The sequence below is a fragment of the Dermacentor albipictus genome, chromosome 9 (genome assembly GCF_038994185.2).
Source record: "Dermacentor albipictus isolate Rhodes 1998 colony chromosome 9, USDA_Dalb.pri_finalv2, whole genome shotgun sequence".
Classification (NCBI taxonomy): Eukaryota; Metazoa; Arthropoda; class Arachnida; order Ixodida; family Ixodidae; genus Dermacentor; species Dermacentor albipictus.
The window spans coordinates 55,518,333-55,538,840 of NC_091829.1; the positions used below are offsets into that span (position 1 = coordinate 55,518,333).

At 48.4% G+C, this 20,508-nt stretch overlaps 1 protein-coding gene across 6 annotated transcripts in view; it reads right to left on the reverse strand.

Annotated features, from left to right (window-relative positions):
* LOC135896562 (MYG1 exonuclease) overlaps positions 1 to 20,242 on the reverse strand; it is a 631,131-nt gene extending 610,889 nt beyond the window's left edge. For 2 of the 6 annotated variants that reach the window (XM_070525815.1, XM_070525811.1), the window contains exon 1: positions 20,169 to 20,242. In XM_070525815.1, the coding sequence (XP_070381916.1) occupies positions 20,169 to 20,227 (59 nt within the window). In that variant the 5' untranslated portion in view covers positions 20,228 to 20,242. Of the gene's footprint in view, positions 1 to 6,967; positions 7,030 to 20,168 lie in introns of those variants that run through there. The other 4 variants (XM_070525814.1, XM_070525812.1, XM_070525813.1 and 1 more) reach the window with 3 other exon arrangements.
* Between the last annotated feature and the right edge of the window lie 266 nt (positions 20,243 to 20,508).

The following is a 20,508-nucleotide window of genomic DNA, read 5'->3' on the forward strand; positions in this document are numbered from 1 at the left end:
CTAAAACAAGAGAGTCAAATATCAAATAATAAATTGGAGGACGCTTAAGCTTCTCCTTTATGAGTGCAACGCGAGCGAGAATTAATTTAGGGATTCAGGACGTTACCCGACCAAAGTTTGACAAGTAATTTAAGGTTTTGCATGCCCGTCACATCTTCCGGCATGACATAGTTCGATATCTGCTGCAAGGCTCCATGATCCTAAATGCCAGCAATTCATCACTTCTCCAAACGCATGTCTCCACATAGCGTCGCTCTTACGGTGGCATCCCAGAAAAAGTGCTATGAAAGGGGTCTAGTTGGTGGCTGTTCATACTTGGTTATGCTCTAGCCCGTTAGAAAAACCACATACATGAAACGCGTCGACCGTCTGTCAGCGTTTAGTGTCTGCGCTTTCAGTGACTCGCTAGCGCATAACCAAGCATGAATAATCAAAAGCCAAAGTATCTCATTCGGCACCTCTGGCACTTGTCACGGTATAACGCGGACACCGGTGGTGATAACATTGCACGGCCATGTTCAGACAGCCCCCGATTTACATTTTCTTCTTCTGAAATGACTCTACCGAAATGAGTCACAAGAACAGCACAGAGCACATGAATAATCTTTTTTTTCCAGGCCAGGCTACGGCCAAGCCCAGCACGTGACAGAGAATACCCGTCGCAGGAAAAAATACCTTGCTTCTGTAACGCTAAGAACAAAACGTTTGGGAGAATATCCCAGAATTCGACATTAAAAATATGGAGTTTCACGTGCCAAAACCACTGTCTGATTATGAGGCACGCCGTAGTGGAGGACTGCGGGAGTTTCGACCACCTGGGGTTCTTTAACGTGCACCTAAATCTAAGTACACCAATGTTTTCGCAATTGGCCCCCATCGAAATGCGGCCGCCGAGGTCGGGATTCGAACCCGCGGCCTCGTGCTCAGCAGCCAATTCGACACTGTCAATAAAACCCCATTGAAGTCAAAAGCCGCAGTGAATGCATCAGCGTAAGCCCACCACGACGCTCACAAAACTTCTGAGTGGTGAAGCCGCAAGAAAGGCGAACATTTGACCGACTTCACTGCTGGGAAAACATTCGCGGTCAGCTCGGAAACCAGCGCGAGAGGACAAAGGTCACGTGGCTTACCAGGCGCGGCGCTCCCGAAGTGAAACGGCAAGGTGATAACGATGTAGTGCGAGTTCCGGGGGGGGATCCCAACGTCGTGACAGTTCAGACGAAAGATTGCACGTCCACGGAACGAGCATGACGTACGAACGATAGAGGCATGCAAAGCTCAAGTAATTCGCTATTGTGCAAGTTCGCCTTGGCTCGCGAGAAACACGCCACAGCCGCGAAGCTGCGTCAGAAAAGGCACTGCTTTGGTCCTAAGAGATAAAGTAATGCAAAGGACGTAGGCAAGCGAGAAACCATACTTTAACAAGACTACATGTCACGATTCGAGCGCGCGAACGTCTTGGTTCACCACGCCAATGCGCGACAGAGCTGTGCCCGACGGCCACCCCCGAGAGCACAAATGGACGTTCCTGGCGACGCTCGCAACCAAAAGCACCCCGTTAAAAGCGTTCGTTCTTTGTAACGACCCATTTCATTTTCCATTGCTTTTCTTTTGTTTTTCTTATCATCCGCATTTTCCGTATCAGGTTTTCTTAATCATGCAGCATTTTCCTGGTCGACTTCGTCGGGTTATGTTTCTGATCCGCTGCTGTAGTCGTATAGTAACGAAGTAGACCATCTCCGAGTTATTTCAACCGCAGATGTTTTAACGTTCTACAGCGGAGCTGTTACACCCTAGGCTCTGGCGGTTTGTGTGCGTAGGCAAAAAAGATGGCGACCACCACAAAAAGAAGCATAAAGCAATAGCCTATCGCCGGGCATGCCCCACCTGCATTTAATCGCAAGAAGTGTCGAAACGTACTACGAAAAAAAAAATATCGTAACAAGAAAAGTAAAACCGGAATAGACACTGTTTAGTATGGATTGCGGTTTGACGTCCCGGGCTCTATAAGTGAACCGAGCAAACCACATAACCTTATCTCAGTTCTCTTCTACCTGTGCAATATACTCTAAGAACAGTTTACACCCTTTGGTATGCCCCTTCTGCCACACAACAATAATCGTCATGTGCCTTGATGCGTTTCTCTTCTTTATCGCTGCGAGGCCGGAACTTTCCAGTAACGAACCGCACGCGCGTTATCAGCATAGAACAGTTTACACCCTTTGGAGTGCCCCTTTTGATAACGCGCGTGGCGTTCGTTACTGGAAGGCTCCGGGCTCGCAGCGTTAAAGAAAGGAAAGGCATCAAGGCAGATAACGATTATTGTTGTGTGGCAGAAGGGGCAGGCAAAAGGGTGTAAACTGTTCTTAGAGTGTAGGTAGGCCGGGTGCGGTGAGGTCTGCGGAAGAACGGTGCGCCTACGAAAAACACACTCGTGAGCAGAAGCGGGAATGTGCGCGGCGACGGGCGGCACGTAATACAGACAAATATTTTGCAGCAAACGCCAAGCGTATGCACCTGTGGTTGGGTCACCCCTACTGAATACACTCCCATCATAATGTGGGTGATTCATGCATAGTCCTATTTCGGCCAGACGGAAAGTAGATCGTGGCGTTTCTCTTGGAAAGGTTCGGCATTCCATGTTACACAAACATCGCTGTGTCCACGACGCGTCAGCGGTCGCGTACAGACCTCACATTGGCCAAGAATCTTTCCTGCGTCACCACACAGCCACTGGCCGTATATCATAACGATCATAAAGCGATAGTCACTTTGGTTACCAAATGATAAATCCTCCCGGCCACGGTGGCTACATTTCGATGGGGGCGAAATGCGAAAACACTCGTGTACTTAGATTTAGGTGCACGTTAAAGAACCCCAGGTGGTCGAAATTTCCTGAGTCCCCTTACTACGGCGTGCCTCATAATTAGAAAGTGGTTTGGACACGCAAAACCTCATAATTTAATTTTTTAAAAGAAATAATCAATCCAAAAAACCAAACAAAAAGGTTACAAATAAAAATGAAAAGCGCAGAGCATACTATTTATTAAAACAACGAGAAAATAGTGAAGAAAAAACGAAGTTCATTGTGGTAAGTGTATTTTATTGTCAATCAACATATTTACAATTACCATATTTATCACCGTATATACAGCTCCACTGGTCCTCCATCTTCAGACAGTGCAATGGCTCTGATTTTTTATTATTATTTCCGGCCATGCCGTAGAAAAGTTTGGCGCGCCAAGCATTACATTGTAGGAGATTAATATACTTCAAATAACAGGGAACAGCCGCCACAGAAGCATCCCGCATTACAGGCGTGAAAAGGTTGGTCAGAAGGCAGCACCTCTGCCTTCTGACCGTCCCACCAGACAAACAGTCAGTCGAGCTACGTGACACGGCATGCAGCCTGGCGAGCTCCCTTGTGCCGAGGTATTCTAATTTGTTCCTGTAACGATGGAACTTTCGCACTCTTCACGACGACAGCGACGGATAATCCGCTAAAATGCCATGCGCATGCGCGAGAAAGGTGATTTCGAACCAATGTTGTATCGGTGCTTGCGCGAATCGACGTCGAAACTGGCAAATATAAAAATAATCTTGTGCTGTGCAAACATACATTTGCTGAAATACCTACATCGAGAGCTCTTCTTTTTTATTCGATTGATAGTTTTGAACACGTTGCTTCCATCACAGAGCTCTCGAATCATTATAGGCGAGGTACGTAGATTTGAAAAGGTGAAATAAAGACACATTTGCGGATTTCGACGCCTTGAGACGCTTGGCCCCATATATTGAATTCGCCGAACAATAAAAAAGTATATAATCCGAACATAGGTTGACCCACATAGACAAAAAGAAAACTTGGAACATGACGCGCCTTTATTTATCGTAACTCCGCTACAAAGTTTTCTTTATGCCCAATGCCATAAGTTGCATCCCAGCCAAAAGTGCCACAAAAGTCGTCCTCATCATATGAATCACCGATGTCCTCCACACCCCTAAGTCGTACTCAGTGCCCTAGAGTGCATTGGATTTGCAGCTTTTACTAAAGCCAGTCTGAATAATCTGAAAACTTGGCTCCCGGCGGGTACCACGGAAAAACTCCGTTAGCTTGGTAATTTTGCTAACTTTGTTCACAAATATGCGAGTAGGTCGAGATTCTTTGGTCAGTAATATAGGTCGATGGCGCCCTCAGCGTAGAGCAAAAAAAGCAAAAAAGGTTGACTTATGTTTGAGTAAATACCATACTCTGAGCTGCCAGCGAGAATTTATTACTTTGCGCATAAAGAAAATGTTGCGTGGCAAAATAACCGTTGCTGAACCCTTTCGGCGTGAATACGACATCACTCTGCATAATATTGGACAGTTTTAGCAGAGCGTTGCTTACGCTGCGCTCCGCACACATTTCACGCGCCCCGGTGGCTGCTTAGAGTGCATTGAGTTCGCTTATCTAACAAGCGCGTCTCCCAGAAACGCCAATGACGGGCTCTCAGCTTGACTGTAAAACGATTGCAAAAGCAACTACACCCACCCTGACGATCCGCTAAATCGGGTTCCTAGCGCAACGTGGTCAGCATTCTACGTTCCGATGCCGCTATGTGCGTTGTGCGCACGCGCATCAATGTTCCCGGTCGCGTTCTGCTGAGCGGCTGCGTGCAAATTGGTATGACACGCCGGTATGAGCGGAGCGGACCGCAAACGCTCTGCTAAAACTCTCTATTCACTGAGCACTCGTTTTGGTGGCTCTTCGAACGCCATTTGCACGCTGGGAAAGTTACGGACGAGCCGGCCACAAGCTAAGCAAAGGGAAGCGAGCCAATCGGAGACGCCGGTGCCATCCTCCTCACCCTGTTATCTACTTTCACTATGCTATCTCGGCCCCAGCGAAAGTGCCTCGTTTCCTACGCGCTCGTTATCTTTAGTTTGGCCAATAACATAAAGGAAAACCAGTCGCGATAGGCAATACTATTCGCTTTAAAACCAAACAAGTCACTCCTGCATAGGAGGAGAGCGTTGGAGTGAACTGTTCAAACAACAGCAGGAGTAACCGCGCGTGCTTGCGTCGGCGGTTACATGAGTATATGACGTCAGGGTATTAGAAAAAAGTCAGAGTGGAATCACTTTAGGTTATAGCCACCCTGCTCCGCTAGCAATACCTATAAGGCCTAAGCTGGGGTGTTCGCCGAGCCTGCAACAACGTATATCTTCTGCATGGCGGAAACCTTGAGCCGCGGATGGGTCGTGAGTGCGATGCCTCGCACACAAGAGTGTCAGCGCGTGATCTGCCGCACGTCTCTTTGCAGTGTCCAATACCTGGTGAGAGCAGATATATTTGCCGCATATTAGATGCGTGTTCGTTGCATACTTGCGATATTTCTGATGATTTGTCAAGCTTGTGTGTTGCACAAATTTCACCCTAATTTGGCATCTGATCTTTGCATGTACTGTAGGGATATCATCAGGTTGGAAGCATAAGCGTCAGCTTGGAGCAGGCAGTACAGTACAGTAGTACTGAGAACAGCCAGAAAATGCGCCACCACTCTGCGCACCTGGTACTCGACAAAGCTCTTGCATAGCCAATGGCAATATTGTGCTTCATTGACTTAGGCCGTTTATGGGTATGTTAGGTATACTGCTGCAATACTCAGGAGTGGTTCCATCTGTCTTTCCATTTGATACCGTGCATCGCAGCCGTGACAGCCGCAAAGGCTTGAAGATGGTAATGGGCGAAAACATGAAGTGGCCCATTGAGCGAAAACGCCGGCGTCTGTAGCAGCGAACCGGCCTCTGAATTCTCATTGGCTGCGACGCCAGGTCACGTGTGTGCCTCGACGGAGCAGAGGGGGCAGCAGGGTACACCTGCGCTGAGCTGGCGCGGCAGGTGTTGCATTAGGGGTGAGAGCATCGTCGCAACGCCTGGTCACCATTGCTCTCAGAAGCCTTTGTAATCCGCTGGTTCCGTGTGCGCGCAAGCTCTCGCCCGCGTTCTAGCTTCGCCAAGGTTATCGCTATGAAGAAATTAATGCGCAAAAGTCAGAATAAATGGGAGAGGAAAAAGGTTGGTGGTAGTGTGATTTCAAGCTACGACCCTACGCTCAGAGGCCCAGTCTCTTACCTACTAGGCTAAGCACGCTGCTTCTATATAACAGGCCTGCGCACTCTGCTTTATGACGTGATGCTACTTGGACAAAAATTTCCATCGCCAAGCTCGGCGGGACGGAAGCGCTGACAATAAAATCACCGCGGCTTATTCGAGAGCGTCCTCATTAAATTATATAACAGTTGGGCAAGGTAGCATGACGTTGCGGAAATAAGTGCACTGGCCTTGTGTTGTCTAGGAGGCGTTGGCCAAGCGTCCTGACGTGCTCGCTTGGCCCGCGAAGAGTTCATAACTCGAAGGACCACTCAGCGGTGTCCGATTTGGCATTAATTCTTTCGCCTTCCCAACTCATAACAAGTGCTTAGGTCTCCTGGGATTTTTTTTTTTGTTGACTCTACTATACCAACTACGTGCACCGGGCGGCCGCCGTAAGGCGCCAGCGGCGTGTCAGCGAAGTGTAGGCGAACAGCGCCGCGAACAGCAGAAGTCAGTGCACTGGCATGTGAAGCAGACGACGGTGCCAATGCGCTCACGGCGTATCCAGTGATATCACACTGTAGGCTTTGAGGCCTGACCTACCAGAAAACGCATTTTCGTGTGTCTGCTTTTGAGGAAGGTCGCCACTTGCTTGAGGCAGGCCCCGTTCATATTATGATGTACAATATAAAGCAGAAAACTAGTGCAAATTGCGACGCAACAGCACCCCGCCAACAGAGCGCGACGCGGTGAGCTAAGACATGGAGCTCCAGAATTTATATTCATGAGGTTATTTTACTGTGCTTGGTAACATATTCGCATACTTAAATATGTAAATACGCGAAGCAGGCAAGCAAGCGATGTATCAAAAATTTGTAAGATACGTACCCAGGGGTATGTGTCATGCGCCCACTGGTATGTGCCCCATGAGCCAGCATGTATCTGCCGCTCTGCAATGGAAATTTTCTGATGTCAACTTGGGTCACTGAAAGTAGCACATCACACCTACGCTGTGACGTTCCCGTGACGCGATTTTTGTTGCAAATGAGGATCGGAGACGACGTTGTGGCGTGTTTCGACACTCAAAAAGCGCATTCTTGCCAAATATCACCGTCAGCTTGACGTTTGTGCTCTTTGTGGGCTTAGATAGGAAACATTGAGCTAAGAGCCTTTCGCTGCCCCTGAAGTGGTAGACAAAGGGTGTTCTGATTTTCTCTCTAATCGTACAATGAAGAAGTACTTTTCACAATACCTCAAAGATTGGCAGAGTAACTATGGTGGTTTGAAGCGATAACAAGTAGGCTGGCGCTTGCGTTATCTGGCTCCAATGGAAGTCGTAGGCCATAACAATTTTTTTGTACGGTGGCGTCGAAACCTAGACGAGAACTCCAGTCAAGCACCGCTCCATAGAATGAAATGTGCTGCTCTTGTGTGATCTGTTGCGTTTCTGGTATTTAATTAACAATGAAGTGACGTGTCGAACGGACGGTTTCGGACGCCGCAAGCACTTTGTCATAAAGGCGTTCGAGTGTTCTACACTTCGTTGTCTCGATTGGAACGAATACGGCGCGTCCCACATAGCGCCAGCTTAAGCACTTAAGTGTGTGCGCTCTAGCTTCCATTCGGCTACTAGAATTAACGAGGTTCTTCTTCGCCTCACAACCAAGAGCGTGTTGGTTTGTAGTATTCTCGTCTCGTGGCAGCTAGCACTTTGGAACGCTGTCTGCAACTGAAGCCGAGAATGAAAGACGACGAAGTGTCCCTGCTAAGGTGGCTGCTCATCGCTACTGAGAAAAACCTCGCATTCCTGGTAGATAGGTTCCATACTTCAGGATATTAGACCACAAGTCATCCGAAGACGCTCCGGACGCTCACGCGCCGTCTGGTTTTCTCGCATTCAGAGAATGTCATCCCATCATCCCTGCAGCTGAATCATGCACCGCCTAGGGCCTAGTGCCTCCGTTTGCGCGCTGGCGGCGGTAGATTTGCTAGCGCCGCTCATCATGACGGTATTACCGGCCGCACAATTGACACCTGAGCCTGGATCCAAGCTCCTGGTTCCTGCTTCAAGACCTTCGGCTACAGACCACCCGCCGCCTTACCGAAATGCACATCAGACCGTGAGTGATCTGATCTTAGGGCGGAGCCTGGCGATGGCATCCCAGTCACCGATAGGGAATCGGGCTACAATTGTGCATGACCAACCGAGTACCCCTATGGACTTGTCTTCTGCGCTACCATCTGTTCCATCGGCCCCCCGTGGTTCTTAGAAGCGTTCATTGGAACAATCTGCACCAGATTTCTCTTTGGCCAACAGCGGGTCCCAAAGCAAGCGTTCCTGTCTAACGACTGACCACCCTGTTGTCGACACCAGGCTCAGTTTGCTATAAAGCAACCATTAAAGCTCTGGAGCCCACAAGCCTCACGGAGATTCCGAAACGGATTATTCAGGCGAACCTAGACACTTGTCTTGGCACCACAAGGTTCCGCAGCTTCACGGCCAGGTATAAGTCAAATACCATCGCTGTGTGGCTCCCGACATTGGCTGCTGTCGAGAGTTTGTAAACGCTTCAGCGTCTCTCCATCACAAGCGAAGTCACCATGCCGGTCCAGGTGTACCTGGTAGAGGCTCGGACTTACAGCGCTGTGTCGTTTACAACGTTGACGTTGGCGAGGAGAAGACTGCTTTCCAGCGTGAGCGCTACTGTCTTACTCACCGTGTAATTCAAGCGCGTTACATGAGAATGGGGCACTCTTGCATCGCCGCCTTGCAGGGCCTGCCAACTCCCCCAGCACGCCTGTACTACTATGGCTGCATTCTACGACATCGACCATATAAACCCAGTGTGGTCTATTGTTACAACTGCTTCCGACCTGGCCACATGCGACGATCCTCTCCGTTTGCAGCGCCAGATGAAGCTGTACTAGATGGCAAAGTATCTTACCGATGTGGACTCTGCTAGACCGACGATCGCGAGATCCCTTCGCCAACTTGTCCCACAAAAGCAAAGGGCCACTGAAAAGGTTCGTCACGGGATTCATAACCAATGGCCTCAGCATGCTGCCACACAAACAGTGCCGACATCTGACAGGTTTGCGACGATCCAGTGATGACGACGACTGGCCAGAGCTTTCCGAGCCCGACCCGCCTGCACCCCATTCCCAACAAACTTAGAGTGACAAAGTTCGCAAATAAAGCCTTCGCCCGCTGATTACACAGAAGCAGAGCGTGTCGGATGATCAGCGTGATGATATGGCAGCAGTGGACAATCAAATTGCCCGCCTTTTAGAGGAGGTTTCCAATCTCCGACAGCACGGTCGTCTACTTGCGCTACTACTTGCTACTTGCGCGTCGCTGACGCACAATGAAATCTCATACCACTACAACTACCGATTCCGCTGCATCATCGCCTCTGCCACGCCCCGCTTTATAGTTCGCAGTCAACCAGGTCTTCTGCTACTTTGCCGGATAACTCTACAACATCCCTTATGTGCTTCACCATCAGTCAGTTATCCAACCTGGCATCCGTTATTTTACAATGCCTGGACTCATCATCAAAATGGCGGGTACAGATGTTTGTGGTGTGCTGCAAAGGAACTGTAGAGGTCTCTCCACGATAATGGGGGAGCTTAAACCCCGTCTATGTATTATGGCGTCTATGGTGTAGGCCCTGCTACTACAAGAAGCCAACGGCTTGCCTGCCATTCCAGGCTTCAGTGGATACGTGTCTCCTTCGATGAGTGACCTTCGCCTGCACAGCTGCCCCTCCAGGAAAGGCTGCAGTGTACATTTATACGCGCTACCCTCAGGTCTGCCTTTCTCTTGAAAGCTGGTGTAACTCATATCAGGAGTTAGTGGCAGTAGCGGTGAAGTCACCTAAGGCAACTGTTGTGGTAGTGCCATACTACGTAAGGCCAGCCGGTGGCTCTTCTTCAAGGATTAATCTGGACTGGTTATGGAATGCCGTCGACAATACCCAGCGTGTCCAAATTTAGTTGGTGGTGGTTTCAACGCCCATCAGACAGAGTGGTGGTGCCCTACCTCTAGCCCCTGAGGTAGGCGTGTGCCACACAGACTAGGTGGCCTTCGCGGATGCATTGTTTGTACTACTGAATCATCGCGATTCGGCAATGCGGGCTGTGCCTGAAGCTCGACATACAAAATAAGCACCGGATTTCACGTGGTGGTTAGGTCCCGGCACTGCCACTTGGCACCTGGAGCCCGACTGCTGGGGTAGTGACCACCACCCTATCATTATCGTCCTCCATCCGCCGCAGGCCCACCGATTGCGCCGCAAGTGTACTGTGGTCAACTGGGATACCTTTCGCTCCGTTCCACAAGATAGGTCTGGGGACTCGTTATCACTACTTGTTGAGCACATAGAACGCGCGGCTAATGAAGCTACAGTTGTCAGCTGGGTAGACGTCCATCGACCAGCACCGGATATCGGCCTGCTCAACTTGTGGGCTGCTCGCATACAAGTTGAGCTGGCCGCATTCCGAGGCCCCACTTCTGCACAAGCGCATAAAAGACTGAATTTCCTTACTACTAAGGCCCGAAGGTATGAACGCGACCTCTCGCGGTGGCGCTGGCATACCTGGTGTGAGCGATTTTCATCCAAGACATCGAATGCTTCCCTCTGGCGAACGTTCCGTCCCACGGAACACGGTTGGCGCCGTCCAGACGCGGCGGCCACAGCCTGCTTCGCTGTTTGCTTGTCAGTGGATGATTTCTACAGAGAAGCAGCCCGGAAGTTTTTCTCTGAATACTACGTGTTGCCTCATAGAGCCAAAGGTGCTTCCTCGGAAGGCGTTCCGGCGCAAAGCGACAAGTTACCATCAACAGCACACTCCGAGGGTATTGCATGCTCTTTCACCATGCCTGAGTTGATAGCAGCGATAGATGGTACCAGTCGCAAGACAGCACCCGGTCCAGACTCAATTACTTGTGAGGCTTACAAGAACCTGAGTTGCGCTGTGCTGCCTCAACTCCTCGACACCATAAGGAAGTATGTCTAGATGGCGTGGTCCCTCCAGGCTAAAAATCGGCTATTATGATCCTGATTCCGAAACCAGGGAAGCCACCGACCGACCTTGGCAACTTCGGACCCATTTCCCTAACGTGAATTTTGTGCAAGTTTAATGAGAAAATGCTAGCCACACGACTCTCGTGGTGGCTAGAGCACCACGGTTTTATGACCCTGCTCAATTTGGCTTCCGTCAGCCTGCGCAGATGGGCTGGCTGTCTCGTCATCCTCACTTTGATCGTCAACTTGTAGCCACAGTGTCCGTACTGTCCTCGCTATGTATGTCGAAAAGGCGCATGATAACATCAGTGATGCTGCAAGCTTGGGTTCAATTGACATGCTGCTATTTCCCCCTAGAGTACGGAACAGTGTCAAATCTTTCCTTGAAGAGCGACACTTTGCATTTCGCCTCAGCGGTGACGCCGTCGGCTCATTTGTCCCTCTTCGCGGCGTACCCCAGGGATCGGTATTGTCACCCACATTATCCAATATTGCTCTCATCCCGCTTGCATGGCGATTACACGATCTACCCGACATAAAGTTCTTGTTGTACGCTGAGGACATCACGGTTTTGAGCACTGATCATGACCTGCAGACTCAAGCCGCTGCCCTTCAATCAGCGTTATACATGACGTCGAATTACGCTTCTTCGGACGGCCTTAAGCTTACCGTCAGCAAATCTGCTTATACGTCAGCCGCCAATCACTGGGGCCGGCGTAAACTCTCTGCTACACCCATTCGCCTTCATCTGTCCTGAGCGCCACTTCAACAATGGTCAGTTTTAAAAATTCTGGGTGTCACTGTCGACGAATGGGGAACCGGAACTGCTTGGCTCTCCAGCGCTAAAAAGAAGGCGATTCAGACGTTGGGTCTGTTTCGGTGCATTGCTCCTAAAACCGGCGGCGCCCGCTCATATGTTGTGCGACAGTAGGTGAAGGCGGTAGTGCAACCACGCCTTGTTCATCATGCCCAATACCAGCATTTGAGGAGGGCACAATGGGATCGCCTTGAGGCTTTGAATCGCAAGGCAATGAGAGTCATCACTTGCCTTGTTCGCACCACCCCAATCGTGGCTCTCCAAGAAAATGCACAGCTGAGCACACTACATCAGCTGGTGCAGCAGCGACGTGATGCTCGCAGGCTTAAAGGCAGCCTTTCACACGCAACATGTGCTCTCACGGCTTACGCTTTCTCGTAGTCTCTTCTACCACGACCATTGTCAGTTCTTCCCCGGAGTTTTGTACAGCTGAGCGATAACTATCCATCTGGTATACGTCGCCCGACATCAATTAACGCGGCGGCGTTGCTTCGTGACCGAATTATTACTCAAGATTCCCATCCGCTTATGGTTCCATCATGGTTTACGTCGCTGCAAGCATTGAGTACTGTAAAACGACCACTGCAATTTATTGCCCTTGCGCACCTGGTCATAATAGAGAGTTTTAGCTTGAGCGTTTTTACGGCCAGCGGGGCGGAGCGGGCGAGCGGATACACCAGCGGAGAGGCGCGCGAGAAAATAGTTTTAGCCGGGCGGATCGCCCGTCTTTTCGAGCGGAGTAGAGTCACTTGCTCTGCTGCTCCACCTATTGGTCACAATTCGAGTTAGAGTGAAAAGAATATCAATTAAACCTGCTAATAATGCGCTGAAACTGTTTAATAAAGGTAGGTTATGTGTTTTTAGTTAGTTATTTGGTTAAACTTCTAAACGGGCCTGAGCAGCGGTCGCCGTCGACAACGCAGCAGCGCCGGCGCTTGTGTTGACGGCTGCCATCTTGAATACCCATACACGCCCGCGCGCTTTTACGCACGCTCGCGCGCATAGAGTTAGTAGAACAACTCTAGAGGAAAAGCTGGGCCGGAAAAGTGAGAACCTCTAGGGCGCCGCCCTGTTGCTACTGGTCAATGTGGCCAGCGCAATTACTATTGAAAGAGCTGAGAACAAGTACAGGTCACCTTATGCTTTGTCATCTAAAAACGCATACCTGATGGCTTTATGAAGGTGGTACGTTAATATTAAGTTTACAGAAAGCAATCACTAAGTCCGTGACCTATGTAAATCATGATGTACGCATTCATGCAATAAAGGATGACGCGAATTTCGGTTTCGAATCTGTTTTTTGGATGCGTAGTAGTTTCGTTTAGGTTTGACATGCGATCGCGCGTCGACATCGGATGCTATGGCACACTCGTGGTGCCTTATGTGCCACCGAAGCCCCGAAGTAGTCTGGCATATACCTTCACATGTAAGTAAACGAATGTATCCCCTTGTTGAGAATATCACGCGAGTAGGCAGCTCTTGTGGTGCATCACAATCGTTTGAGAAGCGTCACAGTAGAGCATTTTTCTGCATGCGGAGCGGTGTTTTTATTTGCAGGTTTCCCTTCAGTAGGAAATTGCTGGACAGGCGGACGAGCGCACTGGAATTGTACTGGCGAAGCCACAAGCAACTCAAAGAATCTGTTTATTTGTTGCACTTTGAACAATCATGCTTGTACAAAGGCCACAGCAGAAAAACAGCCTGATGCCGAGTATTTCTGTGCCACGAAGTATTCAAGAGGCGAGTGCCTAATGCGGATGAAATCGAGTGCATCGAGACTTAGAATGACAGAAAGCTGAGCTAGTTGGTAAGGATATATTATGCAAAACAGAGGTGAGGCGTGCAGACAGGACACAAGAGTAGAGGAGTGGACGGCGCTCGTGTTGCTTGCTTGCAAATACTCTACTCTTGTGTCCTATCTGCACGCCTCACGTCCGTTTTGCATAACGAGTGCATCAACCCACATAATAATAGCGTAGGCGTTTTAGTAACTGTGCAATATTTTCAACACTTCCTTGCATGCCATTTCATGTGGAATATATTTTCTGGTCACAAATTTGTGCAGCGAATCTATTTGCATGATCGACTCCGGGCCTGTGGGACCGTTCACTTGCACTTGATGCTGTCTTTTACATGTATCCATAAACTGCAGATATGCATATCAGATCCCTGCGAGCATTTTCAAAATTCAATTATTTTCGACAACAGGCACATATGCAATACTGACATAATCCCGAATACCACTAAGCAGCTGGGACACATTTTTGTTGACCATACTCGCAGGTAAAATAAGTACATCATGTGGACAGCTCCAGCTCATTTTCCTTAAGTCAGTGTGTACAAGGGTTATGCAAAAATACTTTTTTCTCGCGCACCGATTATTTTGCTGTATAAGCAAGAGAACCCACCACGTTAGTGTAATGTATCTTGTGCATCACACTAATATGTGCTTTCATTTACCAAGTGAGATGAGTTACTTTTATGGCTCATTCAGTCATATCACACTGCAAGCTGCATTCATCAATCTTCAATTGGATTTTGCAAATGTTTAATGAAACATGTTTCCCTTTTATGCAGATATGCAATGGCAAGCCTTTCCATGTGTTCCAAAAGTAAAATTTAAGCTCTAAATTAAAGAAGATATTTCTAGTCAGAAACAAGCAAAAATGGTGACTGCAGAGTATCAGAAGCCCAAGGTACAGAAATTATGAGAAGTGTCGAATGATTTTAAGGAAAGAGTCGTATTTGAAAATGCAAGACTCTTTAGTGGAGGCCAAGCAAGTAAATATAGGTAGAATACTCTGCAAAATTATGCGAGTGAGGGGATGTCAAACAATGGGTCAGGAAATGCATTGTTTTTCTGCAAAACAAAAGCTGATTGCCATTACATAAGTCACTTTAGCATCATGATAAATTCACAAATAAACCAAAAAACAAGACACGCAAAAATAAAAAAAAACATTTAATGATATTCCAGCAGAACTTTTTGTTGGGCTAGTTGGTGCATATTACTGAAGTACTATAGCACCAAACAGACGACACAAGAAGAAGAGACACGGACATAAGCGCTCGTCCGTGTCTCTTCTTCTTGTGTCGTCTGTTTGGTGCTATAGTACTTCAGCCATTTAATGATGCTCTTTCCACACGGATAAATAAAAACAAACACATCACATTTAATGTGGACATATCAGATGCCTTGTGAAACACTAAAGGAACAATTCAGTTTCGAGCTATGGCACTTGCCGCATAGATGTGGGGGGGGCCTTGCACCAATAGTGATAGTTACCACTGCATTTAGAAATTGAAAGCATTCGTGCAGACAAGGATGATTCTTTATGTTTTCGGCTACCACTTCAAATGCCTCCACCAAGTGTTACAATGCTGCACGCAGCCACACTAAGGATCTCGCAGCAACACCTGCAGGTAAAAAGCAGAAGCAGTCAAAGTGCTGGTGTGTTCTGGACACTATGTTTGGAAACTTTTAGGCAAGAAGAGTGCAAGAAGCAGACATAACAACTGCATTTATTTCCATAATTCCCCATTTAAATGGCCTTTTCTTTTTGCTTAGACAATGCCTACGCCTAGCCACAGCAGCTCCCTCATACAGACTCCGCAAGCCAAGAGGCCGTGGAGGCAAATGCAGGTAAGAGGCAATAAGCAATAGCACTGGTATCGACATTCATCTAATTTCTTTTTATTTCGTTTAGGCAGCCAGCACACCTCGAACAGCCACCTTGACTGCGGGTGTGTCACCCTAGTCGCCAAGGAGACATTTGAGGGAAAGTGACAGGCAATGTGAACAGCCACTTTTCCATGTAAACAATACTCTTTCTCTTGGATGACTCCTACGCCTCGCCACGCCAGCACACTTGTGCACAAAGATGCCGCAGAGACACGTGCAGGTCAGAGGCAAGAAGCAGTGGCACTGGTGTCGACATTTACCCAATTTCTTTTTCTTACACTGAGGCAGCCAGCACACCTCGAACAGCCACCTTGACTGCGGGTGTGTTAGTAGATTCCTGTTGTACATATGCTCATAATAAATTTCAGTAAACTTGAACTTCATAATAAACTTGAAGGCAAATGGGACATTGATGCATTGTATTTTTGAACATTTATTGTACACATACAATATATGTTATACTTTGCAGTGCTACAGAGCGTATTTTGAAGCTTCCCCCTATATTTTGCACATTTAATTACGTATGTGTTGTGTGGCCCTCAATGCAGTTAATGTTGTAGCAGCTGCTTTGTCTGTGTATCGCACATTGGCTTAAGCTCGTGATATCCACATACTTCTCTCACATATACAAAATAAAGTTCTATGTAGTCCTCAGTGTTACAACAAAAAATGAAAGTAAACAATCCGATCGTGGAATTGTGTTTATTACAGTGATTCCTATGACAGTTACTGACAAGTTGACAACTTGAACTGGTCAATCGGTCCGTAGCCTCCTCTATTTTTCAAAAGTAGAGGAGGCTATGATCCGTCATGGCAAGGAATTGTATGTATACATAAAAAAGGGGGGTATGTGTGTGTTTGTAGTGGGGGTATAGGATTAGGGCGGTACGAAAAAATGTACCAACACCGTCCTCTAGACCCATTCCGATAAGGTACCGTAACAAAGCGTATTATGCATAAAGTTCATACAACCAACTCTGATATTACTACAGACGCCAGGCGACGCGAGCTACATTTGTCATGATGCATTCGCGACTGCACCGGATGCCCTCCACATTATTCTCGTTAATCGTGCTCACTGCGCCGAGGCAAAAGAAAGGTCATGGGCGCAGGTGCCTTTAAAGTATCTCGACCTTGCGAGGCACGGCTGCGCGTGCCAGGGGAGCTGTCCGTGCGAACACTCCCTGGCACACACCTGCCTCGGCGGCCCCAACCTACGTACCGTTCTGCTTCGAGCTTTGATCCCCCCCACTGTCCCTCGGGTGCCCTGGAGTTCCTGCGCCGCCTGCTCTACTGTCATCTCAGGTGCTCTCCTGAGACTTCCGTTTGTCGGTTACATGTGCCCTACAGCTGGATCATTACTTATAATAATAAAAAAAAAACCGATCTATCGTCACGAAGATAGATCGCGAAAGCGGCTTTTGCAACATACCGCGCCCGTGCGAAGAGAATTACGGAACGCCAACGAGGAATCTGACCACAGCTTCGAGCTCGTAACCTCGTCGAGTGACACTCCTGCAACACGCGTGACCGCTGAAAACCGCATACCGCCGGAAACTTGAACAGGATCATCCCTCGGTTGCATAACTGCCAGCTGTACGGCCAACATGGACCACACCCACACCGTCCCGCACCATAGAATAAAGAACCGACTTATAAAGCCCGAACACTCGGCTGCACGCACACATCACAACACTACAAGCGAGACGCCATGCTGCTACGCTGCTACTGTTGCCGGATTAAAACTGACTACTGTCACCAAGTCTAGCAAGCGTCTCAGGAGCTGGCAACCTCGGCGCGTAGCAACATGGCGGCGCTCTTGAGGTTCCCGATTTTAATGCGTGGGCCCTATGGGTAGCTTGTCCTCTAGAGTCAGTATAGTAACTCTATGCTCGCGCGCTGCCTATCGCTCCGCTGGAGAGGGCTTCCCAGCGGGCGTAAGCTGCGCTCCGTAAAAACGCTGGCCGGCCCAGCGACGTGCGCATGCGCAGTGGCGTCTGCGCTCGCCCGCTTCGCTCCGCTGGCCGTAAAAACGCGCAAGCTAAAACTCTCTAATAAGACGACCCTGTCTCAAATCCAAGAGCCTCCTTCCTCTTTTTGCGCTGAGCGTTTTGCTGTTGGAAAAGCGTTGTGCTCTGTGGCCGCCTTTCCCATGGTCCCCACGGTACGCATCGTCATCCGCACTGATGCCCTCCAGGCGACGCCGCTTCTGCGACGCGTCAGCCGCAGCCCTGAAATATGTCAACAGATCCATCTTCTGGCAGCACGCATCCCGCAGCCAATATCGATCGAGTGGATCCCACGCGACCTTGTAAGCTTCCAAAGCCGTGCGGATTCTGCGACCCGTCTACCGAACTCACCATCGTCACTGCCTCAGCTCTTTCGCCTAGATAATGCCACCCTCCTTTTAACGAGAAAGCAGCACCTCCGGCGCCACACTTGTACTGCATTGCACTTGTACTGCACGCCGCACTGCACCCCCGCCTTTCAGGGCCGTCTTTCACTCCCCAGTCCTTTCCTCCATGCTGTGCGCTACAAAGATGCTGCGAGATATTGTACCGCCTTCGGGTGGGGCCCAGGTTGCATCGAATCTTTCTGGAGTAATAAAAAATTGCCGACGATTACCACGCTCCCTACTTCTAATGCGAAACATTTGCGCATTTTCATTTCGCGATGTATTGGCTGGCGCGGACAATTTGTCTCGTGCGACCCATTGCAATCGGAGCAAAGTGTAGCGCGATTGCCTCGCTGATCGAAATATCGCGAGAGGCAGCGCGTAGGTGAAACGTGGGCGTGATTCCCAGCAGTCGCCGCAGACAGCCCTCCGCTCATGCAGCGCTTTGTTTCCAAATATGGTATCGGCCGACGTGCTCTCCGCATGTCATCGGTGAACGGACGACGACGCACTAGACTGGCGCCATCACGTAACGGTCGTCGCCAGAGAGCCAGACTTTCGCCCTGTTATCCTTCTCCGCTTTCCTCCTCCCGATCTCTTCGCAATCGGCGTTCCTTATGCCACCCCGCTCTCCCAGTTCGCTCTTTTATAATTCGCTGTGCTCGTTCGCTCTGTTACGCTTGCGCCTACAGTAAACACAGGTGCAGGCACCCAGGAGCTGCGCTCTAAAATTATGTAAAGAAAAATTCACCAGCCCTTCCACTCTGTGGTAGGGCTGGTGAATTTCGGACGCTGTGGAAGGGTTGGTTTCAATCGACACATCTATGCATATATGGGTATTATTATTATTATTATTATTATTATTATTATTATTATTATTATTATTATTATTATTATTATTATTATTATTATTATTATTATTATTATTATTATTATTCAAGGACACAGACAACGAATGTATCTTTTCACTGTGGAGTAACTCATTCTTCTATGAAGTACTGACGTGTGAAAGTACCATCGCAGAGCAGACGGGAATTCCACAGTATCTACAAACTCACTGTGAGCTACCTAATAATGATAAGTAGAGGAAACTCAGCGTACTGTTAGGGTCGTCCCGGCGGCTAATTGTCATGCAATTTGTTTCGGGATAGTTCCGACAGAAGAACAGTTACAGCCGTTTTCTGTACCCATAATTCCTCCGTAGACGGCCACGTATTAACAGCAGACAGGAATTCTGTAAAGTTTACAACTTCGCTTTGAACTAATTAAGACAAGTAAATAAAAATCTGCGGACTAGTAGCGCCGTTTTAGCGGCCAATTCAAGCTCTTTTTTTTTTCAATATGCCTACATTAGATTGAGGGCTGCAGAGCATTCGCGAGAAACTGGAGACGAACATTTTTTCGTGTCGACGCTACCCTTACACGGACGGACATCGACCACTGACACAGGGTGTGCTATATACAGCTTCGCTGTAGAAGGAGCCGAAGGTCTGCCTTTTTAGTTTCGTGAGCTACTTCGCCGGTCCCACATATGTCGGTAAGTTCGCGTTCACTGTCCGTTGCAGTTAATTTATTCTATGCGATGCTTCGTCATTCTCAATGTCTTGGGAACTAGCCCAATCTTCACTCATGGTCCAGTTCACACAGCTTAGCGCAACGAGATCCACCAGTGGCGACGAGTGTGAACATGTCGGTGCGTTTACGTTCGCCGTAGACGCCCAGCAAACAGTCAGGCGCCGGACGCAAGTAGAGTTGGGAAGAGCGAGGAAGGAAAATGTGCCATAAATTGTGCCTCCGTTTAGCAACAGCGGGTCGCACAGCATCATGAAAGGAAACAATTTTGTTTCTACTTACCGGCGATGAAGAAAGCCACGTATGTATATGCTAAGCTTATGCTTAAAGAAGATCGGCCGATGTGCAAACATAACTTTTCAAACAATTTTGCAAACGGAGACAAGAGGGACACGGGGCCATTATTTGAACGTCATTTATGCTGCCACTTTCATGAACTGGCACTACTATTGCATTCTTCCAACAAAAAGAAAAGGCATGTGTACACAAGAAATATTAAGAATGTGAGTAAGGAGAGGAACAAAAACAGAAGAGCTTTTGATAAAAAAAAACTGGTATACGGTTGTAAACAAGAGAAGGCTTCGGTTGCAACTTACGGTTTCTGCGATAGCGTCTTCTGAAGAACATCAAATGTTGAAATGGTCACTGCAGACATACGGCCAGTCACCAGAGCTAATAGCATCCGCTGTATTGAGGAAAAACGATGAGAAAATGTTCAGCGAATGCATTGGCGATACTGTATTAGATGTTAAGAATGCCACGAGATGGATGATTTAGGATATTAACCTAAGCACGCTCCCAACTGTAATCGTTTAACATAGGTCAAGACACGTTTGGGATCGCTTTTTACCTGCTTCTCGACAATTTTTGGTATGCTTCAGTGTCGCTACGCAGTGATGACTTACGAAGTAAACCACGCCATTCCTCAGAAAACCA